This window comes from Leptosomus discolor, unplaced genomic scaffold (genome assembly GCF_034619465.1).
Source record: "Leptosomus discolor isolate bLepDis1 unplaced genomic scaffold, bLepDis1.hap2 HAP2_SCAFFOLD_93, whole genome shotgun sequence".
Lineage (NCBI taxonomy): Eukaryota > Metazoa > Chordata > Aves > Leptosomiformes > Leptosomidae > Leptosomus > Leptosomus discolor.
The window spans coordinates 83620-97211 of NW_028237874.1; the positions used below are offsets into that span (position 1 = coordinate 83620).

The following is a 13592-nucleotide window of genomic DNA, read 5'->3' on the forward strand; positions in this document are numbered from 1 at the left end:
CCATTCAATCATACAGTGGTAAAGTTGCCAACTCATTTGAGGAAGATTCACTGAACTGGGTGTTTGCCTTCTTGCCTCATGCTACTGTACTTGGGTGGGAGAAACAGCAATTAAATGCTCTCCATTTCTTGAGAGGACACATATTTAATTTCCCTGAAAACATACGGCTTCTTTCTGAAGGCCAGCTGCATGAAGCAGTGAATTTTGTTCACTAAAATGTTACTCAAGGCTTTTCTCCTGTCCACTCCCCTACCGCTATTAGATCTGTTGTAAACTCTTAATTTATTTTATCATAACTTTAGTGAATATTTTTACAGGTCAATGCCAATGATGACCAAGGGGTGTTGCTAGGAAACTGGAGTGGAAAGTATGAGGGTGGGAAAAGTCCAAGCAGCTGGACTGGAAGTGGTGAAATTCTGCAAAACTGGAAGAAATCAGGATTCAAACCTGTTAGATACGGACAATGTTGGGTTTTTGCAGCGGTACTGACTACAGGTATGTTTTATGTCATGCACATAAGTGACACTACACAGATTCTGTTAAAGAAGCACTAATAAAACTTCCTACATGAAAGTCGTTCAAGACATTAGTATGTTATATGAAACTTCATATTCCAGAAATACTGCTTTCTGACTATGGTTTTCTATTTGCTCTTTAGTGCTTAGATGTCTGGGGATTCCCACTCGTACAATTACAAACTTCAGTTCTGCCCACGATGCAGATGGAAATCTGCGTGTGGACGAGTTTTACGATGCTTCCGGAAATCATCTGGACAGGGCAGCTGACAGCATATGGTAAGGCTTTATGGCATTTAATAGTAGGACCTATCAATGCCAATAGAGGCTTCAGGTGCAGACTATAGATTCTAACGACACATACTTTTTTACCTTCTTAAAAATTGCCTTAAAAACAACTAGACAGACACAGAATCAACAAAAAAATACTACAAAATAATACTACAAAAGTTTGTGTTTTCAGTCTTTCTCAGTTAAACAGAGAATAGTGACATGAGATACAACAGCTAATTGAAGCCAGGGCAGGCAAAGTAACAGTTATGGTGCCACACATGACTAAAAATTTGTGATATTACACTGGAAATATCAAACAGGGGGTCTTGACTTAGTTTGGAACAATTCTTCAAAACCAGTTCACATTTAAGTGCAAAAGTTCAACAGAACTTCCGTGCCCTTTTTTTTTTCAGTGAAAATAATTTAATTATTGCCACTATTATAAGCATCAAATGCAATTCAAACAAGTTTGCATTCAGCAAAGGACAAGTGTAATAGGAGATGAGGATAAGGCTGAGGTGCTTAATGCCTTCTTTGCCTCAGTTTTTAGTAATAGGAACACTTGTACTGGGCAAAGTCAGCCCCCCAAGCCAAGAGACAGGGGCCAGGAGCAAAACGTTCCCCCGACAATCCAGGAGGAGATGGTCAGTGCTGAGAGAACTGGCAGGGGTGCTCACCAAGCCACTGTCCATCATTTATCAGCAGTCCTGACTGACTGGGGAGGTCCCCGCAGATTGGAAGTCAGCCAATATAACACCCACATATAAGAAGGGACGGAAGGATGATCTGGGAAATTACAGGCCTGTCAGTTTGACTTCAGTGCCAGGGAAGCTGATGGAGCAGATCATCGTGAGTTCCATTATGCAGCACACGCAGGACAACCAGGTGATCAGGCCCAGTCAGCATGGGTTTATGAAGAGCAGGTTCTGTTTAACAAGCCTGATCTTCTATGACAGGGTGACCTGCTTGTTGGATGAGGGAAAGGCTGTAGATGTCATCTGCCTCGACTTTAGTAAGGCATTTGACTCTGTTTCCCACAGCGTTCTCCTAGAGAAACTGACTGCTCTTGTCTTGGATGGGCATACGCTTTGCTGGGTGAAAAACCAGTTGGATGGCTGAGTCCAGAGAGCTGTGGTCAATGGAGTTAAATCCAGTTGGTGGCAGTTGCGAGTGGTATCCTCCCCCAAGGGCTCAGTACTGGGGCCACTCCTGTTTAACATCTTTATCAATGATTTGGACGAGGGGATGGAGTGCACCCTCAGTAAGTTTCCAGGTGACACCAAGCTGGGTGGAAGTGTTGATCTGCTTGAGGGTAGGAAAGCTCTATAGAGGGATCTAGATAGGCTGGATCATTGGGCCAAGGCAAATTCCATGAGTTTCAATAAAGCCAAGTGCCAGGTCCTGCACTTCGGCCACAACAACCTGCAGCAGCACTACAGGCTGGGGAGGAGTAGCTGGAGAGCTGCCCAGCAGAAAGGGACCTGGGGGTGTTGGTCGACAGCTGGCTGAACGTGAGCCAGCAGTGTGCTCAGGCGGCCAAGAAGGCCAAAAGCATCCTGGCCTGCATCAGGAATGGTGTTGTCAGCGGGAGCAGGGAGGTGATCATTCCCCTGTACTCAGCTTTGGTGAGGCCGCACCTCGAGTGCTGTGTCCAGTTTTGGGCCCCTCTCTACAAGAAGGACGTTGAGGTGCTGGAGAGGGTACAGAGGCGGGCTACCAAGCTAGCAAAGGATTTGGAACATGTCTCATATGAGGAGCGGCTGAGGGATCTGGGGCTGTTTAGTCTGTAGAAGAGAAGGCTGAGGGGAGACCTTATCGCTCTCAACAACTACCTGAAAGGAGGTTGTAGCGAGGCGGGGGTCGGTCTCTTCTCCCCAGTAACAAGCGACAGAGTGAGGGGAAATGACCTTCAGCTGCACCAAGGGAGGTTCAGGCTGGGTATTAGGAAGCATTTCTTTATTGAAAGGGTTATCAGACATTGGAACAGCCTGCTCGGGAAGGTGGTGGAATCACCATCCCTGGAGGTATTTAGGAGACCAGTAGATGTTGTACTTAGGGACATAGTTTAGTGGTGTTCATAGAGCTAGGATAAAGGTTGGACTCGATGATCTTGAAGGTCTCTTCCAACCGAAACCGTTCTATGATTCTAAGTGCAGTCCCTCACTCTTTGCCTTGTTTACTCCTCTGCTTGTTCTGGACCCATTCGAAATAGAGGTGATCAGTGTAACCGCAGCATTGTGCTATAGGGAAAACAGCTAAAACTAAGGAAGTGCACGTGCTCAGAACTTTTGGAGAAAAACAGGCTCAAGACATTTTGTATAATTTTACAAACTTGCTTTCTGCCCTCAAATATTTATGTCTGTTCCACAATGCAATTTTCAGCTCCTACCTAGTTAATATAGTCAGGATCAGAGTGTAAGTGGTCAGTCAGTCTCAGATAAGAACCTATGCAAATTAAGCTATTTAATACATTTAACTGAGATGCCTGATCAATGGATGTGAACAGGAATTTAGAAACACATACTAGTAGCTTACCTTTTTCATTCTTGCACACAGGAATTTCCACGTCTGGAATGAAAGCTGGTTTTCCCGCAGTGACTTGGGCCCCAAATACAATGGATGGCAAGTTCTGGATGCTACCCCCCAAGAAGAAAGTGGAGGTACACAGATTTTATTTCAGGAATAATGCTAAAAAATTATAAAGTCCATCACTCTCATAGAGAAGGAAAAAAAAAAAAGTTAAACCATTGTAAAAGTAATTTCTCATCCGGCTCAGAAATAGAGTGGCAGAAGGGAATATTTTCTCTTTCGCATTAGAAAAGCCTCAGATCATCTGTGGATGCCAAGAAACAAACTAGACTTCTAGGAGCAGTCTTTCACAGTAGTTCCTATATTTCCAATGTAGGCATCCAGAGCTACTGAAAATCAAGGGATAATATAAAATAAATCAAGTGTAGCTTCAGAATAAACACAACATACGTTGATGATTGGCCTGGTATGGAGGTCTATGTGGATGAAAGGGCTAGAATGGGACAACAGCACCGGGCAATTCAGGAGTCATTGATAAATATCTGTCTAGCAATCTGCTTACTGTCAAAGAGTCGATTAGGTCTAAATTATTTTTTCTTGATACCGTAGGAATTTATCAGTGTGGTCCAGCCTCAAGGAATGCCATCAAAGAAGGAGATGTAGATCTGGACTACGACTGCCCATTCGTATTTGCAGAAGTGAATGCAGACTGTATGTATTGGAATTATGACCCTGCAACTGGAAAGAAAACATTAATATTCTCTAAGTCTACAGTAATTGGCCAATTCATCAGCACAAAGGCCGTTGGTAGAGATGACCGTGTAGATGTCACCAATGATTATAAATACGAAGAAGGTAAATAAAAACACTGGTTCTGCTGGTTACACAGCTGCTTCATTCCCAAATGTGTATAAACTTGAGGCTAGGAGTCTCTTAGTGGGGAATTTTGGGCATCTATAAGGTACGAGAAAAATTTATACTTAAGATTATTCAGTTCTAACAGAAAAGGGAAGAGAAGGTGAAGAGTAAAAAATACTGCCTTGCCCTTTCTGATATCAAGCAGATTTGTGGGACCTAAATAAGGCAAGTCCAAATATCTCTGAATAAAACATTCACTGTTCTGCCTGCCTGTTGCTAATGTGTACTGACTGCCTCTGCTTTGTGAGAAGTAGTCTACAGCCCAGTTATTTGACAGCAGGATGAAAGGCCTATCAGAGAAACCTAAGCTAAATCAGCACTCAGACCCAAGAAAAGCAACTCTTTCAAAGGGTCAAACAGCATGTAAACTTGTCAGACCTCTGGGTTTGATAGTGCAGAAAAAAATTTACAATCATGAAGTGAATTGGCAAGCGCAATGAATGAACACTGCTATTGGAAATATCAGAAGGGTGAAAAGCGTGACACAGCAGAGCACAAATAACTAGCTTCCATTGTGTACTGGCTCTGGCTAGGATGGAGGTAACTTTCTTCATAGCTGCCCTACTAAAAGCTTGCTAACACACCAATGTTTTGGCTATTGCCCAGCCCTACCGTCAGAGTGTCAAGGCTTTCTCCTTCCCTCCCTGCCGCAGTGAGCAGGCTGGGGGTGGGTGAGAAACTGACCAAAGGGATATTCCCCGCCATATGAGTTAGTGCTCAACAATAAAAGCTCAGCAAAAGGCAGAGGAAACGGAGAGTGTGGGGGTGGGCAGGGTTAGGGCATTTGTGTTCCCAAGCAACCGTTATGTGTGGGGGGCTCTGCTTTCTGGGAAGAGGCTGGACACCTGCCTGCCAATGTGGAGTAGTGAATGTATTCCTCTTTTTTCTTTGCTCATGCACAGTTTTTGCTTTCCCTGTTAAATTTATCTCTATCCACAAGGCTTCTTACCTTCCTTCTGTCTTCTGCCCATCCTGCGGGAATGGGGAACGAGTGAAAGGCTGGCTGGATGTTTGGCTGCTAGCCAGAATCAACCCACCTCACGGTGCCCTCAGCTTTCTCTTCTTTTAGGGGCCTTTTCTGTATTAGCAAATAAGAATCTACATTTCTAAATATTACAACCATAAAAAAGGACAAAAATGGGAAGAGTGAGAAATTTTGGACTTCAGATTTAGTGTTATTAGAGGGGCATTACTGACTGCAGATCCAGAAAATTAGGTGTGTCTATAGAAAATAGAGGCTCTGTTCATCTGCAAGTACAGACACTACGTTCTGCTGGCTTGTCTCTAAGTCATGTAAAATAAGAGATGCGTGTTAACTGTTCAGGATAATTTTCATGGTTCTCTCTGACAGGCTCTAAAAAAGAAAGAGATATTTTTAAAAAAGCCCGTAAGAAGCTGGGACTTGAGGATAAATTTGACCCTACAGCACCGACACCACAGGAGATTGATCAAAAGCCTGACATCTCAGGGAACTTCAAGGTGGCTGGCCCTCTAGAAGTTGGCAAAGATCTCAATCTAATTCTAGTTCTTGCAAACTTACAGTCTGATGCAAAGACTGTTAATGTAAATATGACTGCTTGGAGCACTGTGTACACTAGAAGACCAGTTAATGAGATCTGGAAGGACTCCATATCTGTCACACTGTCTCCTAAGGAAGGTAATTTTTCAAATAACCTTTAATCATAATTGTATAATTGTTTTATCAGTAAATGGACATTAGAAGCTGATCGACTTGGGGGAAAAAGCTCGAACAAACTGCAATCTTAAATTTCTATGCAGAAAAGGCTGAAAAAAATACATTGCACTTACAAACATATTAAAAAGGCATGTTTCACATCATCATTTCCTTAAGTACTATTCACGTTTTAGAAAATTTATCTCAGGAGTGAAAAGAAGATGGTGAGTAAATGTGAATTTTCGGTTAATAAAATTTGCATTAAAGCAGATAAGGACAACATAAAAGCACAGAAATCGACTCCCAACTAAATGCGATCTGGTCAATTACAGAGGGTCTCTGCTGAAAGGTAACAGGACATGGCTAACAACAGAAACAATAAACCTGATCCATTAGCACATTAGAATGGAATTAAAGTGTGAGGAACAGAAATAGCTGAAATAGCCTGCTAAGCTCCACAGAAAGTGGAGTTTGTATTGAAGAATTGTTGAGGAGGAAAGGACCTCAGATTTTTAATTTTTTTTTTCAGATGGGGTTTGATAACCTTATGGAAGAAGTTCTCTGCCTAAATATGAGTATTGTTGGAAAGATGAAATTAAGTTACTGTTAGGAGCTTGGGATATGTAGTTTCTTTCTTCAGTACGTAATTATCCCAATAATGTAATTTGACTTCTGGAGTTGGGATCTATCAGCTTCCTCTAAAGCATTAGGAATTGGACTCTCGGTGAAGTCAGTTAATATGCCTGATGGCATTACAGTCACGCAGGCACCCTGCGGTGTCCTGTGCTCACACAGGCCGTGTTAAACCAGTGGCTGAATTTACAGCCAGCAGGGAGGTTTTTCCCCAGATCTGATGGCAGGGAGCATTTAAAGAGCTTTTTGCCCTCTTCTGTAGGTATGCTCTGTTTGCTAGGATTTGTAGTTTACAAATCTGTTGCTGTTGGAGGAATCTACGGTATTCATATTGCCTCCATTTTCTCGCTTACTTTTGTGGGACTTTGCATTGGTGACTATCGTCTTTTATTGTTTTTCATCTGCTGTATACTACCAGAAAGTACTTTCTGCCACACAGTGTTTGCGTGCAGTTCTACATCTACAGTTCTTCTGAACTTGATGTTTATTGTACGAATGGCCAGAAATGTGGAATCACCTGGATTCAGAGACAGAGGACATCCTTTCCCATCCAGTACTCCTTCATGGAAACTACTGCAAAAACACATGATAATAAGAAGCAGATAAGGCTAGGAAAGATAAAAGAAATGTAGAGATGTCATTCGGCTTGTCTCGGTATATCATGAGCAAACAGGACTGACTAGGCCTATCAGAGCATCTCCCATAACAAATGGAGTGGCACTGGAAAATTCCTTAAACTCCAGCTGTCTTATCTTTCAAAGCAATTGGAAGGAAAATAAGCCAGGCAATATGGTAGTAGGGAATGGAGAAGGGATAGATAACATTCAATAAATCGCTCTGTACAGCAAAGTGATAAGATTTGCCTGAATTGAGTTCGGCAGTGATGGCTGAAGACCTTCCTACACACAGCATAAAAGGAAAATACTAATATTAGGTATGAAACTCTGTGGGCTTATAAAAGCGTATATAATTTTTATTTTTTTTTCCTTCCAGAGAAACAATTTCCCATTAAGATACAGTATACGGAGTATCAACAGCAGTTAACTACAGACAACACAATCCAGGTAACAGCTTTATGTCATGTAGAAGGTGGGATTCAAGTGCTAGTGCAAAGAGACATCATCCTGGACAATCCTGCCATCGACATACAGGTAAATTGCTGTCCCTTTTCTCTAACTGCAGTGGCAGAGAAAGGGGAAAATGAGCTCTTATGAGCACTTTCTTCCCTGAAAGAGACCTTCTGCTCACATTCCGACACGGTCCATCATAGCATCTCATAATATCTCCTCTTCTGACGACTGAGAAGGGTCAGATATAAAAGAATACTGAGAACCTGGCCTTTCAAGCATTTTCTTTGCACAGGTACTTGGTGAAGCAAAAGTGAATAAAGAAGTGGAAGTGGAAGTGATATTTACCAATCCTACTGATATGGAAATGATGGACTGTGTGCTGCAGGTAGAGGGCAATGACCTGCTCAGAGGAATCCTTGAGATAGAGTAAGTACGAAAAATGCCTCCTTCCGGCTATTAAAGATACATGAGCAAGAATGTAGGTATGGATGACTTGGAACCAAACAGTGAGATGAGACAGATTTTTCTTCTTGCTGTAATTTGGAAGGCCAGTCAATGTGACAACTCATAATGAAGCACACAGCTCTCAACCAGCTCTTCATCTAAGCTAGGCTTTGGCCCCATAGTTTGAGAGGTCAAATAATTGCTGTCAGAATTGGACAGAACTTGTTTTCCTGCCTATCTAGCAGGACCTCACAGTTCCAGCAAAAAATAGATGCTTACCCACACAGTAAATTTTGCTGAGGCTGTCTATGCTGCTATAGGCTGGACGGGATGAACCTTCTTGTTCTGATCACAGGGCCAACAATAGGATACATGACTGTTTCTGGCCACACTATATCCAAATTGTAGCATATATTAACCAGGATTTTTTTTCACTTTATTAAATAGACTGCAGGTGTCAGTCTGGGTGTTCAGCCTTCTAAACAACTTGCATTTACATCAAACAGATAGACATACATGTAAAAAACAGACGCACCGGTGTCCCAGCTTTGGGAGCAAAAATGAACACAGATTAGATGTTTAGACGCAGGCTGTGATATCAAAGGGTGCTGCCTCTGAAAAGTACAACCCCAAGTATGCTCCATGCATAGCTATTCCAGACACAATAAATCCCGACTAAGGGAGGATAGCTTTTAAAGAACACACTAAACCATGACCAGGAGCTACTCCTTAGATTATTGAATTTACTTTCCTAAGGCCTAGAACTTGAACAGAGCTGAAATCCATGAGGAAGGCAGGAAGAGAATAGGAAAAATGGTGAATATTGCAAATTTTCAAATTTTTGGGTTGGGATTTTTCATTAAACAAAAGAAGTTTTTCCGAAAGAAGAACTACAGGCTCATTGATTTTCAAGCTCTGCTTTCAGAACTCTACAAAATAATTATGTTAGGAGATTAAGAAACGAAGTCAAGAGTCAAGAATCTATCAGATGGTAGTCAAAAAACTATTAGATAGTGTTGAGAAGGTAAATGAGAAGACTGCAATAAAACAGGTTCCTTTTACTACAGATTTCAGGCTCCCGTTTTTATGCTTTGATGACTTTGTATCTTGCCTTGCTCTTTTTCCTTCAGTAATTCACGACTGAAACAGAAAGGTTAAATTTTCAGACTGTCCCCCACTTGGTACACATATAGAATTGCGCACAAATTTTGACATACGCTAGCAAAATCAGTTATTTCTAAAAAATACCTAGGATATGGGCATGTGCTCTTTAACTGAATACACACAAACATACACAGCAAATTGCCATTTGTGCTTGAGCAACTAGGAATGGTCTATACCATAATTTATAAGCTCTCCCGAGGGAATTTAGCAACCTCATGTTGTCCATCACTTACAACTTTACCCTCAAACACGACAAGACAACACGACAGGGTAAGGCTGCTTGGGAAAACATGAGTTTCCAAGAATTACAAAATACACTGGTTTAAAAAACTACAACTTCCATTCAGAATTTCCGGCTGTGTAAACATTGAGGTTTTCTTGGTGCTATAATCTATTCTAATTCAGGAGTTTGTATTAACAATCTTCATGGTCTCAGATTATTCTTTTTTAATAAGTCTGTGATGTGTTTTATGCCCTCTGTTCTGCATGAAGTTTTGTTCCAGATGATACTAGTATGTGCCCCCTTCGTGTGCTTATCTGGGAGGGTAGCTGTGAGAGACCTTAATGCACGGGTTTGAGTATTTAAATACATATCAGGTAATCAAGGTTGTATGGTCTTTTCACGGACATCCTATACTGAACTGACAGGAATTCTTACTTAAGATGGCAGATGTTAGTGAAGAAACTCAAGCATAATGCACAAGCCTGTTTTCAGCTTATATTTTCCCCTTTATTTCCTATTTTTAGCATACCACCACTGAAAGCCAGTGAGAAATCCAGTACAAAGTTTAAACTCATCCCTTCCGAGACGGGTCCCAAACATCTACTTGTTAATTTCTCCTGTGATAAATTTGCAGATATCAAGACCTTTAAGATGGTAAATGTGATTGACTAACATTAAGATATACAATGAATGGTCTGTGTGTGTATAAATGGAACAAAATGTCGTAAGAAATCTTGTATAAGAAAACAATGAGAAAATTAGCAAAACAAAATCCTCACTTCCTATGATAAGGGGTTACCACCATCACACCATTAAAATTTTACATTATAATTTTAAATAAACTGAGGAATAGTTCATTCTTCCTTTACTGTAGTTGAGTGTCCATGTTATTAAAAAGAGAATCTTACCTTCTATTCAGAGACTGGTTTTTTGTCTTTTGTCTGGTTTTCTTTGGAAATCACTCTTTCTGGCTCCAAATGTCTCTGCACAAACATTCATAAACTCATTCAAAGCCTTATACAGTGGACTTTCAAAGCAGTTTTTCTCCTTACCGCAACTGTGATACAAAAGAAAGTAGCCAGGATGAGTTGCACAATTTATGTCATTTAGCTTTGTCTTTTTTTTGCTGCAAAGTCTGTACTGAAATTTTCCCCTTTTGGTAAACCACAGTGACCAAATGAGGCATAGGAAATGTTCAAAAGGAATTTGGATGGTGTCACAATTTGAGAGCCATTGACACGTTGAGGTAACTGCCCAGCTCAACATACATGGTATTTTTGCATGCTGATACTTTGAACTTGCTGAGAGTCTTCTTTGGGAATCAAAGGAAGGGTAATCTTAAATCTAGGGGTATTTTAACTTGAGAAGAGTTAGGAATTCTTCACTATAGATTGTGTGTGAGGAAGTCATCTTTCAGAGTTCAAGTTTAGTAAAGCTTACTTAAACCCTTTACGGGAGGATAGGTACGGACCAAAAGCTGGGTTCCAGGAACAAGTAAACTAGGTGTAGCCCAGTGAGTGACTTGGTTTATGGCCAATAACTGTAGAACAGTAAAGTCAATCTCTGACTGAAAATGATCTGCGTAGACGAAGTGAAAGGAAAGTCAAGCTACTGCTCTATTGCACTTTGGACTGCTGGGTCAGGAAGCCAGTAAAATCTTAACAAGTGCCTGGAGCCAGCTCTGTGCCCTGACTTCCACCACACAGCACCTGCTAAATCTTGAGCCCCACGTTGAAGTGCCGTAAGTAAAAAGGTCACACTTGTGAGGAGAACCAGACAGGACAGGTGACCCAAAACTGACCAACTAAGCATTCCATTCCATATACGTCATAGTATAAAGCTAAGAGATCACAAGGGTTAAGCCCTCACCTGCAATGCCCAGCGTCCAAGGAGGACTTTGTCCGTTCTTCTGTCTGCGATCCCAATCCATGCATTCCTGAATCCAGTTCCTGAATCTAGTTCCCATCTGCTGCTGAGTCCAGTCCCTGCAGCATCAGTGGTGACCAATTGTCATCAGAGGGGCTGGGATTGATATTGGTTTTGTATGTATTTGCATGTAGTTTATTATTTTCTTATTAATATTATTATCTTCTCTTTTATTGCTATTGTTTCATTACAGCTGTTTTAGTTTTCTTTTCCAACCTGTAAGTCTCTCTCCACTATTCTCTCTCTCCCCCTCTTCTGGGAGGGGAGAGCAGCTAAGAAGAGATCATCTGTCATTCGTTAGTCACCAGCCCAGCCCCAACCCTTGACACTTTGGGACTCCTCACTATTACACAAACAGCTCAAGCTCAGGGTGGCTATAAACTCCTTTTGTCCTTGCAGCCTGCAAAACTGCTTTAGGAGGCCACTTGCAGTCAGCCACTTTTCCACTGCCAATCACATGATATCAGTACAGGACCATACTGGACATACAATGAGGTGAGTTACAGAAAGGCTGGACAAGTAGCCCACAGTAGTACCCTCTCTTCTCCTGATGTTCCTCAAGGTTTGCCAGAGCCAAGAGCTCTTATCATGCAGACCAAACAGTAGAAGTTGAAGCTCAAGTGTAGCCTTGGATTTAGAATGTGGATATACACTTAGTGACTTCTTTTTACTTGTATGCGTGAAAATAACCAGACTATGCCAAAGTCAAGTGAATTGCACTAGCAGAAATGAGAGAAGCTTGTAATTTGGACCTCCAGAGGAACTAAAAGGAAGGCAACACCCTTCCCCTGCAACACTTCACATGCACATGAAGTTAACTTATCTAATTAAATGTGTGCCTACTCGGATACAGACTCACACAACGGATTCTGCAACGGTTTTTGTGGAAGTTGTATTTATCTCCTCTTTCTAGTAAAGGGTAGAAACAATACAATTGTAAGATGCAATAAGGTTACCCTGAGGATATGATAGTTCAATACCTGAACAACAGACAAAATTATTAGGGAGATGAATGAAATAAAAGAGTATGTTTTTCTCTGAAAGTTAGAATACTGCACTGCAATTTCAACGCTCTGAAACAAGGGAAAAGGAGGAATAAAATAGTTTGAACCATTTTGGATGACGAGTGGGTGGAATTGAGTTAGGAAAAACACCTGCAACAATGTTAAGTCATTACTCACTTAGGAGCCATGACCACTGCATTCCAAAGGGATTACAAAAGCAGCTACTGACGCTTTGCTGTGGTGAAGGTGTGGACTGGTAGGTGTCAGATTGGGGTCTAGGCCAGTCTGAGAGAGAGGTTCTGGTGGCTTGGTGAACACCGCTGTGGGTGTGTCATACAGAGGTAAAGGAGGTGGTTGCAGATGGGACAGAAAAAGTGTTCTGAGGTTTAATTACTTACATGAGTAGCAAGGAAGACGAAAGGAAATAGCCATACTCCAGTGGGAGCAATGTGTAACATCTGAAGCAATCACTGTAAGTACAGAACACCTGAACTTAAGAACTGGTTGATGCGGTTTGTCACTAGGGCTGTGTGTGAAGATCAGGTAACATCAGAGGATTGTGGCTCTTATGGTTTCCAAGGAATATGAATTAAGGAAAAGAGAAAAAGACCAACTAAAGTAGCTCTGAACAGCAATCAAATACATTTGAGGCAATTCCTGGAACAAGTTTTGACAGCCTGAACATCCCAGAAACTTCCAAGAGGAGGAAGGACCTCTGAATGATAATGTAAGTTGAGATATCCCATACCAGATATACTGCTGCTAAGTGTGAAAAGTTTTAGTGTTTTTCTTTCAGGATAGGGCTAGCATGACTGTCATATAAGTAAGTACTCTTTTAGTCTTCATGGTATCAAAACAAAGTTTCTGGAAAAGGTGCAAGAAGCCAATTTTTTGGTAAAATCAACCTTAGTAACAGCTGTTGGAGCTTAATTTCTGCTTCTTTTTCAGTTTTCTTTATTTGTAACTTAAAATTCAGATTAACTTATTTTTAATTCTTTATTGAGAACTAAAACACGACCAGTGGAGCTGCAGAATCTTAAAACAGATCAATACTGCTATATGTCACTTTATTACATGTACACTTTTAAGCAAGGGTACAAAACCAAAAAGAAATATATTCATAGTTGTGAAGATAGACAGTCTTAGAGTTTGCACTGATAAAAACTACTCATGGTTAATAGTTTGAGGGTTCTTTTTGAAAGAAAACTTTTGCTGAAA

General features: G+C 41.1%; 1 protein-coding gene and 1 long non-coding RNA gene across 2 annotated transcripts in view; one reads left to right on the forward strand and one right to left on the reverse strand.

Moving 5' to 3' along the window:
• LOC104342300 (protein-glutamine gamma-glutamyltransferase E) overlaps positions 1-10118 on the forward strand; it is a 14961-nt gene extending 4843 nt beyond the window's left edge. The window contains exons 6-13 of the mRNA XM_009945875.2: positions 318-495; positions 659-794; positions 3345-3448; positions 3927-4172; positions 5587-5892; positions 7537-7694; positions 7906-8039; positions 9969-10118. Of these exons, the coding sequence (XP_009944177.1) occupies positions 318-495; positions 659-794; positions 3345-3448; positions 3927-4172; positions 5587-5892; positions 7537-7694; positions 7906-8039; positions 9969-10116 (1410 nt within the window). The 3' untranslated portion in view covers positions 10117-10118. The remainder of the gene's footprint in view (positions 1-317; positions 496-658; positions 795-3344; positions 3449-3926; positions 4173-5586; positions 5893-7536; positions 7695-7905; positions 8040-9968) is intronic.
• Positions 3388-13592, reverse strand: part of LOC147412549 (uncharacterized) — a 59108-nt gene continuing 48903 nt past the window's right edge. The window contains exons 3-5 of the long non-coding RNA XR_015184191.1: positions 11314-11429; positions 10353-10501; positions 3388-3424 (exon numbers count right to left, since the gene is read on the reverse strand). This is a non-coding gene — a long non-coding RNA (uncharacterized LOC147412549). The remainder of the gene's footprint in view (positions 3425-10352; positions 10502-11313; positions 11430-13592) is intronic.